Source organism: Mirounga angustirostris, unplaced genomic scaffold, assembly GCF_029215605.1.
Source record: "Mirounga angustirostris isolate CCGP_5_RB_7025 unplaced genomic scaffold, mMirAng1.0.hap1 SCAF_16, whole genome shotgun sequence".
Lineage (NCBI taxonomy): Eukaryota > Metazoa > Chordata > Mammalia > Carnivora > Phocidae > Mirounga > Mirounga angustirostris.
The window spans coordinates 51,486,621-51,500,604 of NW_026991724.1; the positions used below are offsets into that span (position 1 = coordinate 51,486,621).

Here is a 13,984-nt window from a genome sequence, read left to right on the forward strand (position 1 = left end):
CAGTTGCTCAACCAACTGAGCCACCCAGGCGCCCCATGGGAAATTTGTGTTTATTTTGGGGTTGTCAGCTTGTTCCCAAGAGGACAGTATTGCTTCCTTGAGGGCACTTTGGAAGTTTGCGGGGACTCTTTTGGGCATCACAATAATGAGGGGGTTGTTACTGGCACTAGAGAACAGGGACCAGGGGATGATAGGATGTCCTGCAGCATGACCTTGGTAATGAATGATCACCTATTGAACAAAATTAGCGATAGTTTTTAAATAATGGAAAGAGCTGTTCATACTGTTATATCAAACTGTAATGCTGAACTTTTCCAGTTTTGGAATTGTGTGCATAGCAAAGTCATGGCAGACCTGGGAATTTACGAGATGTATATTACCATCTTCCGGGTAATGAAAATGTTTTGGAGCTAGAAAGAGGTGGTGGTTACACAGCCTGGTGAGTGTACTGAACACCACCAAATTGTTCACTTTAATTTTTTTTTTTTTTTTTTTTTGAGAGCGAGAGAGCGGGGGAGGAGCAGAGGGAAAGGGAGAGAGATAATCCCAAGCAGGCTCCATGCCCAGCATGGAGCCAACGTGGGGCTTGATCCCAAGACCCTGAGATCATGACCCCAGCTGAAAGCAAGAGTAGGAAGCTTAACCCACTGAGCCACCCAACGTCTGTGTTCACTTTATTTTTTTATTATTATTATTTTTTAAAGACTTTATTTATTTGACAGAGGGAGACACAGTGAGAGAGGGAACACAAGCAGGAGGAGTGGGAGAGGGAGAAGCAGGCTTCCTGCGGAGCAGGGAACCCGATGTGGGGCTCGATCCCAGGACCCTGGGATCATGACCTGAGCCGAAGGCAGACGCTTAATGACTGAGCCACCCAGGCACCCCCCCTGTTCACTTTAAAATGGTTAGTTTTAGGGACGCCTGGGTGGCTCAGTCATTAAGCGTCTGCCTTCGGCTCAGGTCATGATCCCAGGGTCCAGGGATCGAGACCTGCATTAGGCTCCCTGCTCGGTGGGAAGCCTGCTTCTCCCTCTCCCACTCCCCCCGTTTGTGTTCCCTCCTGAAGAGGGAGTGACCTGATCCATGACCTATGAGTATGCAGTAACTTTTGTAAAATGATCACTTCGTGGAAAAGAGCCCTGAAAATCAAACAACCTGCCCTATAAATTATTTTCTCCTGCTCTTCTAGACTCATTACACATCTAAAAGGGTCCTTTTTCCCACTTCCCCCCTTATACTTTCCTAAAGCTTACCGAGAAAATTTAATGTAATGGTATATTCTCAAATTTGGGGGTATACATGTTTTTAAACTTTTTGTGTTAAATTGAATTTCACATAAAAGAAGAAATACATGTAACTTAAAAGTAAGCATTTTATTTATTTATTTATTAAAGATTTTATGTATTTATTTGACAGAGACAGCAAGAGAGGGAACACAAGCAGGGGGAGTGGGAGAGGGAGAAGCAGGCTTCCCGCCGAGCAGGGAGCCCTAGGCGGGGCTCGATCCCAACACCCTGGGATCAAGACCTGAGCCAAAGGCAGACGCCTAACCATCTGAGCCACCCAGGCACCCCAAGACGGTACATTTTTTTTTTTAAGATTGTATTTATTTATTTGACAGAGAGAGAGACAGTGAGAGCAGGAACACAGGCAAGGGGAGGGGGAGAGGGAGAAGCAGGCTTCCCACCGAGCAGGGAGCCCGATGTGGGGCTTGATCTCCGGACCCTGGGATCATGACCTGAGCCAAAGACAAATGCTTAACGACTGAGCCACCCAGGCATGGCCTAATAAATCATTTAATGCTAAGGATCACTTTTAGTCCTTCAAAATATTTTGACTCCCTTTATTTTTATTTCTATGATACATGCACATTTCACTTAAAAATATACGACAACTCAGCGGAAGTGTTTATTTCCAAAGTCTTATCCAACAGACACTTGATATAACCCTCTGCAGCATGGTTATCCTAGACTTCCAAATGTTTTTCCTGTACAAAGAGGTTATTTGAGCCTGTCATTGGCATTTTGCCCTGGGATCAGGAAGTAGCACAGCATAGTTGAAGAGTTTGGGATTCAGGACTTTAAAATGAGGGTTTTGTTTATTTTTTCAAAGATTTTATTCATTTATTTGTTAGAGAGAGAGAGAGAGCACAAGCAGGGGGAGCAGCAGGCAGAGGGAGAAGCAGGCTCTCCGCCAAGCAAGGAGCCCAATGTTGGACTCGATCCCAGGACTTCGGGATCATGACCGGAGCCGAAGGCAGACACCCAACCAACTGAGCCACCCAGGCATCCCAAAGTAAGGGTTTTTTTTGTTTGGTTTTTTTTTTTTTTTAAGATTTTTATTTATTTATTTAACAGAGAGAGACACAGCGAGAGAGGGAACATAAGCAGGGGAGTGGGAGAGGGAGAAGCAGCCTTCCCGCAGAGCAGGGAGCCCGATGCGGGGCTTGATCCCAGGACCCTGGGATCACGACCTGAGCCGAAGGCAGACGCCCAACCATCTGAGCCACCCAGGCGCCCCCAAAGTAAGGGTTTAAAAAAACTTTTTAGGGACACCTGGGTGGCTCAGTCGGTTAACCATCTGCCTTTATACGGCTCCAGTCATGACTTTGGGGTCCTGGGATCGAGTCCCACGTCGAGCTCCCTGCTCCATGGAGAGTCTGCTTCTCCCTCTGACCGTTCTCCACCCCCCCGCCGCCTGCCCCAGCTCGTGCTCTCTCTCTCTCAAATAAACGAATAAAATCTTAAAAAAAATAAAATAAAAACTTTTTATTGTGGAAAAATTCAAACATATACAAAAATAGAGGAAAAAGTAAAACGAATCCTCATGTACCTATTACCCAATTTCAAGAATTATAAACTCAACCAGGGACTCCTGGGTGGCTCATGGGTTAAGCGTCTGTCTCTAGATTTAGGCTCAGGTCATGATCTCAGGGTTGTGGGATCAAGCCCCAGAGTTCCCATCCGGCTCCAAGCTCAGTGGGGAGTCTGCTCCAGATTCTCTTTCCCTCTGCTCCTCCCCCGACACCCTCCTCCCAACCCCCATGTGCGTTCTCTCTCTAAAAAGAAACAAATAAATCTTTAAAAACTAAAAATAAACTCGGCTAAAGTCAGCTCCTTACTCCTACTCATTGACCATCCCCCTACTCTGCTAGTTAAGCATTTTTTTTTAAGTTTATTTATTTTTAAGTAATCTCTACACCCAACATGGGGCTTGAACTCACAACCCCCGAGCTCAAGAGTCAGGCACCCCACTGAGCCAGCCAGGTGCCTGCCCTTATTTGCGTGTGTGTGGTTTTTTTTTTTTAAGAGTTTATTTATTTATTTGACAGAGAGCTGGAGAGAGTGCAAGAGAGAGCACAAGCAGGGCGAGCAGCAGAGGGAGAGGGAGAAGCAGGCTCTCAGCTGAGCAGGGAGCCCCATGTGGGACTCGATTCCAGGACCCAGGGATCGTGACCTGAGCTGAAAGCAGATGCTCAACCGACTGAGCCACCCAGGCACCCTACCCATATTTGTTTTTTAAGTAAGCCCTATGCCCAATGTGGGACTTGAACTCAAGACTCTGAGATCAAGAGTCACATGTCCCACTGACTGAGCCAGCCAGGCGCCCCTAATTGATGTCTTTTAAACAAACCCTAAGAGTTCTTTGGTTCTAGCAGGAAGGGCAGGAAAAGAATTGAAAACTGGAGGGTGCCTGGGTGGCTCAGATGGTTAAGCGTCTGCCTTCTACTGAGGTCATGATCTCAGGGTCCTGGGAGCAAGTCCCGCATCGGGTTCCCTGCTCAGTGCAGAGCCTACTTCTCCCTCTCCCTCTGCCACTCCCTCTGCTTGTGCTCTTCTGTCTATCTCTCTGTCAAATAAATAAATAAAATCTTTAAAAAAAATTGAAAACTGGAATAAAAACACCACACAGATCTTTGCTCCAGGGTTCTCCACCCTGACTGCATTTTAGAATCATCTGGGGAGCATTTTGTAAAAATCCCAATGTCTCAGTTCCTCCCCAGACCAATTAATCAGTCTCTGAAGGTGGGGCCTGGGCGCTATATTTGCTGAAAAACTCCCCAGATACTCCTAATGTGCAGGTGGGACTGAGAACCACTGCCTTGGTTAATAGTGAGCAGTCACCTGGGTGGAGGTAATTATGTAATTCTGAAACCCAGGGACCTGATCTATTGAATAACTGCTCTCCACCCCCTTCAAGTGACAAAATCTCAGTTTTGGCAACTGCTCTGATTCGCTGTTGCTGAAAAACAAACTGCCCCATGGGTATATATCCCATGGTCTCAACAGGGTCTCCAAGAGATATCTGTACACATTTGTTTATAGCAACATTATTCACAAGTCAAAAGGTTAAAAGCAACCCAAATGTCTACTGAATGAATGGATGGATGGATAAACAAAATGTGGTATATACTTACAATGGAATATATTCATATTCAGCCTTAAAAAGAAGATGGAAGGAGGGCATCTGGGTAGCTCAGATGGTTAAGTGTCTGCCTTCGGCTCAGGTCATGATCCCAGGGTCCTGGGATGGAGTCCCGCGTCAGGCTCTCTGCTCAGCGGGGAGCCTGCTTCTCCCTCTGCCTCTCCCTCTACATCTCCCCCAGCTCATGCTCTCGCTCTCTCTCTCTGTCTCTTTCTCTCTCAAATAAATAAATAAAATCTTTTAAAAAATTATCTCTAAGAACGGAAGATACTGCTATTGTCAACTGTGCAAAATGCAATCGGCCATAGTGATAATCAAGAGAACTTACTGAATCCCCTTGTTTCCATAATTATTTCCTTAGTTGGCATTATTTAACCCTGGGAATATTTGCAGTTAAATATAGAAATTGTCTAGTGGCTCAGACTTCTGGAATTAATGTTTTGGTTTAAGGAATTTGTGTATATTTGGGTTTTTGTATGCAGGAAGTGTTTAAGAGAATCTGGCCTATTGGTGCTCAAAATTTTTCCCTGCATTGATTTTTTTTTTAAAGATTATTTATTTATTTATTTGAGAGAGAGAATGAGAGACAGAGAGCATGAGAGGGAGGAGGGTCAGAGGGAGAAGCAGACTCCCCACCGAGCAGGGAGCCCGATGCGGGACTCGATCCAGGGACTCCAGGATCATGACCTGAGCCGAAGGCAGTCGCTTAACCAACTGAGCCACCCAGGCGCCCCCTGCATTGATTTTTTTTAAGATTATTTATTTATTTACTTATTTATTTGAGAAAGCGCGCGCGAGAGAGCATAAGAGAGAGCATGAGCTGAGGGAGAGGCAGACTCCCACTGAGCCTGACTTGGGGCTTGATCCCAGGCCTGATCCCAGGATCCCGGGATCATGACCCAAGCCAAAGGCAGATGCTTAACTGACTGAGCCAGCCAGGCGCCCCAATTTTTCCCTGCATTGATTTAAAGACCTGAAGTGACTGTGAAGTTGTTTAGTCAAAAAAAATGTGTGTGAGAGAGAGAGAGAGAGAGAGAGAGAGAGAGAGAGAATGTGCCCAAACTTCAAATTAATGAATCTAGACAAAAGATGTATGAACATGGCCTTTCTTTTTCTGCCATCTTGGAGTCTGTGGAGGCCTGCTGGGAACAGGACTCCTATAATGCCAAATAATGTCTGGAAGGCTATGGTCCAAGGCCATTTTTGCTAGCTATAAGCGGGGTCTCCAGAACCAGAGGGAACACACAGCTCTTCTTAAAATCGAAGGTGTTTATGCTCGACTGAGCCACGGAATTATATCTAAGCAAGAGATGTGCTTGTGTGTACAAAGCAAAGAACAACACAGTGACTCCTGGTGGCAAACCAAACAAAACCAGAGTAATCTGGGGAAAAGTAACTCATGCTCATGGAAACCGTGGCATGGTTCGTGCCAAACTCCGAAGCAACCTTCCTGCTAAAGCCACTGGCCACAGAATCCGTGTGTTGCTGTACCCCTCAAGGATTTAAATTTAATGAAAAGTAAATAAATAAATGTGTAGATTAAAAAAAAATAAGATGTGGGGCGCCTGGGTGGCTCAGTTGGTTAAGCCACTGCCTTCGGCTCAGGTCATGATCCTGGAGTCCTGGGATCGAGTCCCACATCGGGCTCCCTGCTCAGCGGGGGGTCTGCTTCTCCCTCTGATCCTCTTCCCTCTCGTGCTCTCAGTCTCTCATTCTCTCTCTCTCAAATAAATAAATAAAATCCTTAAAAAAAATAAGATGTATGAACATTCATTGGGCTATTTTTTCTGTAAACCTGAAAATCTTCAAAATAAAAATACGTGGGGCACCTGGCTGGGTCAGTTGGTAAAGCCTGCAACTCTTGATCTCAGGGCCCCATGTTGGGTGTAGAATGTACTTCAAAAAAAGATTTTGTGGGGCGCCTGAGTGGCTCAGTTGTTGGGCGTCTGCCTTCGGCTCAGGTCATGATCCCAGGATCCTGGGATCGAGTCCCGCATCGGGCTCCCTGCTCGGCGGGAAGCCTGCTTCTCCCTCCCCCACTCCCCCTGCTTATGTTCCCTCTCTCGCTGTGTCTCTCTCTGTCAAATAAATAAATAAAATCTTAAAAAAAAAAAGATTTTGTGTTTATTTATTTTATTTTATTTTTTTAAAGATTTTATTTATTTATTTGACAGAGAGATCACAAGTAGACAGACAGGCAGGCAGAGGGAGAGGGAGAAGCAAGCTTCTCCCAAAGATTTGGGAGGAATCCCAAGATTTTGTGTTTAAAAAAAAAGTTAGGGACGCCTGGGTGGCTCAGTCGGTTAAGCATCTGCCTTTGGCTCAGGTCATGGCCCCAGGGTCCTGGAATCGAGCCCCACATTGTGCTCCCTGCTCAGCGAGGAGCCTGCCTCTCCCTCTGCCTGCCGCTCCACCTGCTTGTGCCCTCTCTCTGACAAATAAATAAAAATAAAATCCATAAAAATTAGTTAATTAATTAATTAACTAATTAAAAAGTTACCAAATAGCGTCAATTATTCTCATTCTGTTCCTGAACTTTAAGCCATTTGGACCCTCATCTCATCCTCTGGATTAGGATAAGGGGTAAGGTCAAGGTTGGAGGCTGGATTGGACATCAGGAAAGCAGTTAGGAAAGGGCCTTTGCTGGGAGCCAAGCAATTTTTGGAAGAAACTACAGATCTGAAGAGGCAGGTACCTCCCAGACATGCTCATTTCAAAGAGAACCTCAAATCATTCTAAGCAAAGTGATGTTTACTCTGGACGTGTCTCTTTAGCTGTCAGGATCCTGATTTTTTAAGTTCTCTATTTGCCCCAAAGTACAACAGTCACATACTGTAATTAACAAATAGATTTTCAGCATTAAAAAAAAAGATCACTCATGATCTAGTTTCTTTTTTTTTTTTTTTAAAGATTTTATTTATTTATTCATGAGAGACAGAGAGAGAGAGAGAGAGGCAGAGGGAGAAGCAGGCTCCCCGCTGAGCCGGGAGCCCGATGTGGGACTCGATCCCAGGACTCCGGGTCCATGACCTGAGCTGAAGGCAGTCGCTTAACCAACTGAGCCACCCAGGTGCCCTGATTTCTTAATTGATGCCTTTATCCCCTTCAGTTCCCGTGGCTCAGTCACCTGACTTGTCTTCATTCCTCACATCTCTACTTGTTCATTACTTCCTCTGAGAGATTACAAAATAGTCCCCAGCGTTTATGTATCACCTAGCTTGGGGCTGGGCCCAGAGAAGGTCCTCAGGGAATACTGAATGAATGAGCGTGTGATCAGAAAGATGGAGAGTGTTGGCAGAGAAGGGGAAAGAGAGTTAGTGAGAGAAAGAGAGTAGGGTGAGGGAAAGAGAAAGAGAGAGAGAGAGGCCATTTGCGTGTGAATGGCCGCAAGCCAAGGGGAGGGACAGAGAAGGAAACATTACAGAGAAAGAAGAAAGCATGAGGAGAGAGTTGATAGGGGGCAGCATCCAGGTAATCTAATGCCGTGTAACAAGTGGTCCCAAAACTTTGTGGTGTAAATCAACAGCGATCATTTATTTTGCTTACTGATCAGAACTTTGGGCAGGACTTGGAAGGAATGGCTTGTCTCTGCTCTATTTGGGGTGGCCTCACCAGCTGCCAGAGGATCTGCCTCCAAGATGGCTCACTCACATGGCCAACAGGTTGGTGCTGGCTGTTGCCTGGGGCTGTTGGCCTCTCTGAGGGTCAGGAGCTTTGTCTCCTCTCCACGTGGACTTCTCTTTGGGCTGTTTTGACTTCTCCTAGCAAGGAGGCTGGGATTAAAATCAAGTATCCCAAGGAAGGGAAAGTTGAAGCTTCCATTTCCTTTTATTTTTTTTAATTTTACAGCGTTAGTGAGATATTCACATAGCACACAACTCACCTATTTAAAGTACAATTCAGTGAGTTTTGGTATATTTCATTATTAATTTTTTACAATTGTGATTAAAACCATACATAACATAAAATCCACTTTTTTTTTAAGTAAGCTCTATGCCCAACATGGGACTTGAACTCATGACCCCGAGATCGGAGTCGCATGTTCTACTGATGGAGCCAGCCAGGCACCCCACCATTTTAACCATTTTAATTATACAACTCAGTGGCATGAAGGACATTCACGATGTTATGAAATCATCATCACCATCTATTTCTTTTTTCATCAGCTTTCATGATAGACTTCTTTCACCTAGCAAAATGTTTCTGGGACATGTTGTAGCATGTGTCAATGCTTCATTCTCTCTCTCTTTTTAAGGATTTTTTTTTTTTTGAAAGATTTTATTTATTTATTTGTTAGAGAGAGAGCACGCGAACACGAGCAGGGGGAGGGGCAGAAGGAGAAGCAGACTCCCCGCCGAGCAGGGAGCCCACCATGGGGCTCCATCCCAGAACTCTGAGATCATGACCTGAGCTGAAGGCAAACATTTAACTGACTGAACCACCCAGGCGCCCCAATGCTTCCTTCTTTTTTATGGCTGAATGATCTTCCACAGTATGCATCTGACACATTTTGTTTATCCTTTCATCCAAGACAGTTGGATTGTTTTTCCTTTGGCTATTGTGAATAGCACTACAATGAAGATTGGCATACAAGTATCTGAGGGCCTGCTTACAATTCCTCAGGGTATATACCTAAGAGTGCAGTCATAAGCTAATTGTGTTCAGCTTTTTTGAGGGGAAGCTGCACCTTCCTTCCTTCCTTCCTTCCTTCCTTCCTTCCTTCCTTCCTTCCTTCCTTCCTTCCAGATGTTATTTATTTGTCAGAGAGAGAGAGAGAGAACAAGCCGGGGGGGGGGGCAGGCAGGCAGAGGGAGAAGCAGGCTCCCCACTGAGCAAGGAGCCCAATGGGGACACGATCCCAGGACTGAACCCAGGACCCTGGGATTATGACCTGAGCTGAAGGCAGACGCTTAACCGACTGAACCACCGAAGCGTCCCAAGCTGCACATTTCTTAAGGCCTGGATGTAGAAATTAGTTCAGCGTTCACTTCCATCTTGTTCTATTGATCAAGCAGTCACAGAGTACAGATTCAAGGACAGGGGACATTGACTCCCCCCACTCAATATCACTGAAGAATATCAAAGCATTTGTGGGCATGTTTTATTTTTTATTATTATTTTTTTAAATAAGCTCTAGGTGCAACATGGGGCTTGAGCTCATGACCTCCAGATCAAGAGTTGCATGCTCCACCAATTAAGCCAGCCACCAACTGCCCCAGATTTGTGGACCTGTTTTAAGCTTCCCACAGAGTGTGTGGGGGTGAAGGAGTAAGGGTCAAGGAGATACCCTCAGGGAGGCAGAGTCAGAAAGAATGAGAGGCACCTAAGTGGCTTAGTTGGTTAAGCAGTTAGTGTCTGCCTTTGGCTCAGGTCATGATCCCAGGGTCCTGGGATTGAGCCCCTTGATGGGCTCCCTGCCCAGTGGGGAGCCTGCTTCTCCCTTTCTGTCTGCCCCCCTCCTTCTCTTTCTCTCTCAAAGAAATAAATAAAATCTTTAAAAAAAGAGAGAGAATGAACTTAAATTCTGGGTCACAGCAGGTGCAGCCGTCCTTTCTGCCTGGGGTTCTTCCTGTGTTTTGTTAAACTTTATTTACTCTGTAAAGCTCAGCAGAAAGTTTACATTCTCAGAATATCCTTTTTCTGGCTCCAACACTAAGTCAAACACTGTCATAGCTCTTTCTTCTTTTCCTTCACAGCACTTCGGGAAGTTTCTATATATGTGACTGTTTTATCTCTCCCACTGCATTATGAGTGTCCCTAAAGCAGGAGTATGTCCATTTTTATCATTATTGTATCCCCAGGGCCTGGCACAAAGTCAAACACATAGTAGGGATATGGTAAATATTTTTTGAGAATATTTAGTAAATACTGATAAAATACTTCCTGTCTTCCCTATTAGCTGGTCAGCACAACACAGGGTGGATCCATGTTTCTTTTGTTCACCATATTCATGCCCTTGTATTGTCCTCTCCTGTAATGAATACAACGGTGTATGATCAACGGGATATTACAGAAGTGGCAGTGTGTGACTTCCAAGGCTGACTTATAAAAGATATTGCTGGGGTGTCTGGGTGACTCAGTTGGTAAGTGTCTGCCATTGGCTCAGGTCATGATCCCACGTTCTGGGTCCAGCCCAGCATTGGGCTCCCTGCTTAGTGGAGAGTCTGCTTCTACCTCTGCCCCTCCCCTGCTCATGATCTCTCTCAAATAAATAAATAAAGTCTTTTTAAAAAATAAAGTAAGGGGCGCCTGGGTGGCTCAGTCGTTAAGCGTTTGCCTTCATCTCAGGTTGTGATCCCAGGGTCCTGGGATCGAGCCCGCATCGGGCTCCCTGCTCAGCGGGAAGCCTGCTTCTCCCTCTCCCGCTCCCCCTGCTTGTTTTCCCTCTCTCGCTGTACCTCTGTCAAATAAAGAAATAAAAAATCTTAAAATAAAATAAAAGGCATTGCTGCTTTCACCTTGTTCTCATGGATCACTCACTCTGGGGGAAGCCAGCCACCATGTCATGAGGACACTCCGGCAGCCCAGTGGTTAGGCCCACGTGGAGCGGAACTGAGGTCCCCAGCTATCAGCCCACATCAGCTTGGTAGCCATTGGAGTGAGTCACCTCGGAAAGGGATCTTTCATTACAAGCCATCAGATGACTATAGCCCCAGCTGACATCTGACTGCATCCTCATGAAAGACCTTGTGCCAGAACAGCCCAGACAAGCTGCTCTGAATCCCAGACCCACAGAAACTAGAAGAGATAATAAATATTTATTGTTGTTTTAAGTCCCTAATTTTTTACATAATTTGTTCCAAGTCCGTAACCAAGAGTAAGCGTTGGCCAAACTTTTTTTTTTTTGGAGTGATATTGTGATCTTGGATGAATTCCTACCCCTTTCTGAGTCCCAGAGTTGTAATCTGTAAGAGTGGATGAAATATCCATCTCTGAGGTTCACAGAGTATGTACCTCAGAGGCAAGGTCGGAGCACATGGTAGAAGCCTAATGTACCACCAGCAGTACGACCTCCTGATGAAGCATGTGGGCCACACTGCCTGGGTTTGAATCCTAGTTTCATTACTTCTAAGATATACGACTTCGTTGGGGCTACTGAACTTTGCTGGACCTCAGACTCCTTAGCTATGAAAGAGCAGTATTAAAAAACCTAACTAATCTCATAAGGATTAGAGAAAGAATTCACATAAAATCCATTTTAACTCCATGAGAAGACGGTGTTATTTTTTTTTTTCAGTGCTCCACCTGGCCTAGCACTGAGATCAATGATTGACGCATAACAAGTGCTCAGTAAGTACTTGTTGAATGGGTAATAAAAAAAGACACCTTGGGCGCCTGGGTGGCTCAGTTGGTTAAGCGACTGCCTTCGGCTCAGGTCATGATCCTGGAGTCCCGGGATCGAGTCCCGCATCGGGCTCCCTGCTCCGCAGGGAGTCTGCTTCTCCCTCTGACCCTCCCCCTCTCATGCTCTCTCTCTCTCTCATTCTCTCTCTCAAATAAATAAATAAAATCTTTAAAAAAGAAAAAAAAAAGACACCTTAAGGAAAATAGGTATAAGCTAATACTAGCCTACGAGGCCCTACAGGAAGTCCCACTTGCTTCCTCTACGATTTCACTCTTACCACTTGCCCTTCCTCTCACTCTGCTCCAGCCACCTTGCCCTCTCCACAGTTCCTCGGCTATGCCAGCACATTCCAGCTTCAGGGCCTTTGCACCTGCTGTTTGCCCTGACCGGAAATGCTCCATCTCCCAGTTATCCACATGGCTTGTTTATTCGGTCCCTTCAGATCTCTGTTCAGTATCACTCTCTCTGAGAGACCTCTCTGGCTACTCCTGCAACCCTGTGATCCCATATCCGCCTTTATTTTTCTCCACATCATTTATCATGGCCTGATTCCTATTCTGTGGGCACCCCTCAATAGAACGTAAGCTCTATGAGGGCAGGGCTTTGTCTATTTTATTCGCTGCTCTATTTCAAAACCCCCAATGCCGGGATTTCAGCAGGGACTAGATAAATATTCGCCGAATTAATAGCCCCGTAAATCACCACTTGGGTATCTGTCGTCTCGGGGCGTTGAACCGCGCCATTTTGGGCCCAGGATTGGCTGGAGCTCCGTCACGTGACTGGCAGTCCCGCTGGCCCGCCTTTGAGGCTGGGGAGGTCCACGTGGTCCCGGGCTCTAGGGGCGGGCCGGGCCGTGGAGGAGGTCCTGCGCAGGCGCGGCCTCTGGCGCAGGCGCAGAGGCGGCCCGGGCGAGCGGCCGGCGGCGGTTGGCGGCGCGTGGGGCCGGCGGGCGGTTACCGTGGGCAGGACCCGAGTGCAGGCAGCTAGAGCCGGCGCCATGGTGGAGAAGGAGGAGGCTGGCGGCGGCATCAGCGAGGAGGAGGCGGCGCAGTATGACCGGCAGATCCGTCTGTGGGGATTGGAGGCCCAGAAACGGTCAGGGCCAGAGCGGCTTGTGGGACTGAGGGTCTGGAGGGGGCGTCTGGCCTGAGGCGTTGGCGGCCCTCACGGAGCCGGAGGGTCTGATTTGAAGCGAGGAGGCGGGAATTTTATGTGCCCGGGGAGGGTGGCCTTGAGAGGACTGGAGGGGTTGGTTAGGGGTGTTTCTGGAAGATGTGGGGAGGGGGGACCTCCCAGCGTGGGGGGGGGTCATTCAGAGGGAGGCCTCTGGAAGGGGCGGTGGGGGAGTCCTGAGGGATCAGGAGGACTCAAACTCAAGGACGCAGACGCCCGAAGGGAGTGGTGGTGGTGGGCGCTTAGGGAGTAGGAGGGTGCAAGGGGAGGATGAAGTGGGGGCGTAGTTCATTCATTCGTAGATTGCGGGAACCTGTTCTCTGCTGGACGCCGGGGAGACCGGCCCACCGAACACGGGCGAGCCTACCTTCTTGTGGCTTCGAAAGGGTGGGCCAATTTGAAAGGATGAGGGTTTTTGAGGCGTTTTGGAGCAAGTTATTTCAACTGAGACTCTTGAGAGGCCCGGAGAGCCTAGGGGCTGGAGCTACCCGAAGAGGTTGCTTATGCCGAGTTACGGGGGTGTGTCTAGAGAGGACTGGGCACTAGGGTTGGGCATACCTTGGGTACTGAATAGTTATCGGGGGGGATGAGGTCTTTGAAAGAGGCGATTGATTAGATCAAATATTTATTGAGCACCTGCCACAAGCACTGTTCTAGGCACAGAGCATATATATATATATATATATATATATATATATTAAAAGATTTTACTTATTTATTTGACAGAGAGAGAGGCAGGGAGAGAGGGAATACAAGCAAGGGGAGCAGCAGAGGGAGAAGCAGGCCTCCCGCGGAGCAGGGAGCCCGATGCGGGGCTCGATCCCAGGACCCTGGGATCATGACCTGAGCTGAAGGCAGACGCTTAACGACTGAGCCACCCAGGCGCCACCGAGGCACAGAGCATATATTAGTGAACTGGACGGACTCCTTGCCCGCATGGAGTGTATATTCTGGTGGGGGAAGCAATAAACATAAAGAAATAATATAATAGGTAATGCGAGTGCCAGGGAGAGAAATACAGCAGGGTACCGGCATCAGTAA

The 13,984-nt window shown here is 47.0% G+C and overlaps 1 protein-coding gene across 3 annotated transcripts in view; it reads left to right on the plus strand.

Annotated features, from left to right (window-relative positions):
• Positions 1–12,656: 12,656 nt before the first annotated feature.
• The window catches only part of SAE1 (SUMO1 activating enzyme subunit 1), a 79,954-nt gene continuing 78,626 nt past the window's right edge, over positions 12,657–13,984 (plus strand). Inside the window, exon 1 of one of the 3 annotated variants that reach the window (XM_045891817.3) lies at positions 12,657–12,865. In XM_045891817.3, the coding sequence (XP_045747773.1) occupies positions 12,768–12,865 (98 nt within the window). In that variant the 5' untranslated portion in view covers positions 12,657–12,767. The remainder of the gene's footprint in view (positions 12,866–13,984) is intronic. The other 2 variants (XM_064580851.1, XM_045891816.2) reach the window with 2 other exon arrangements.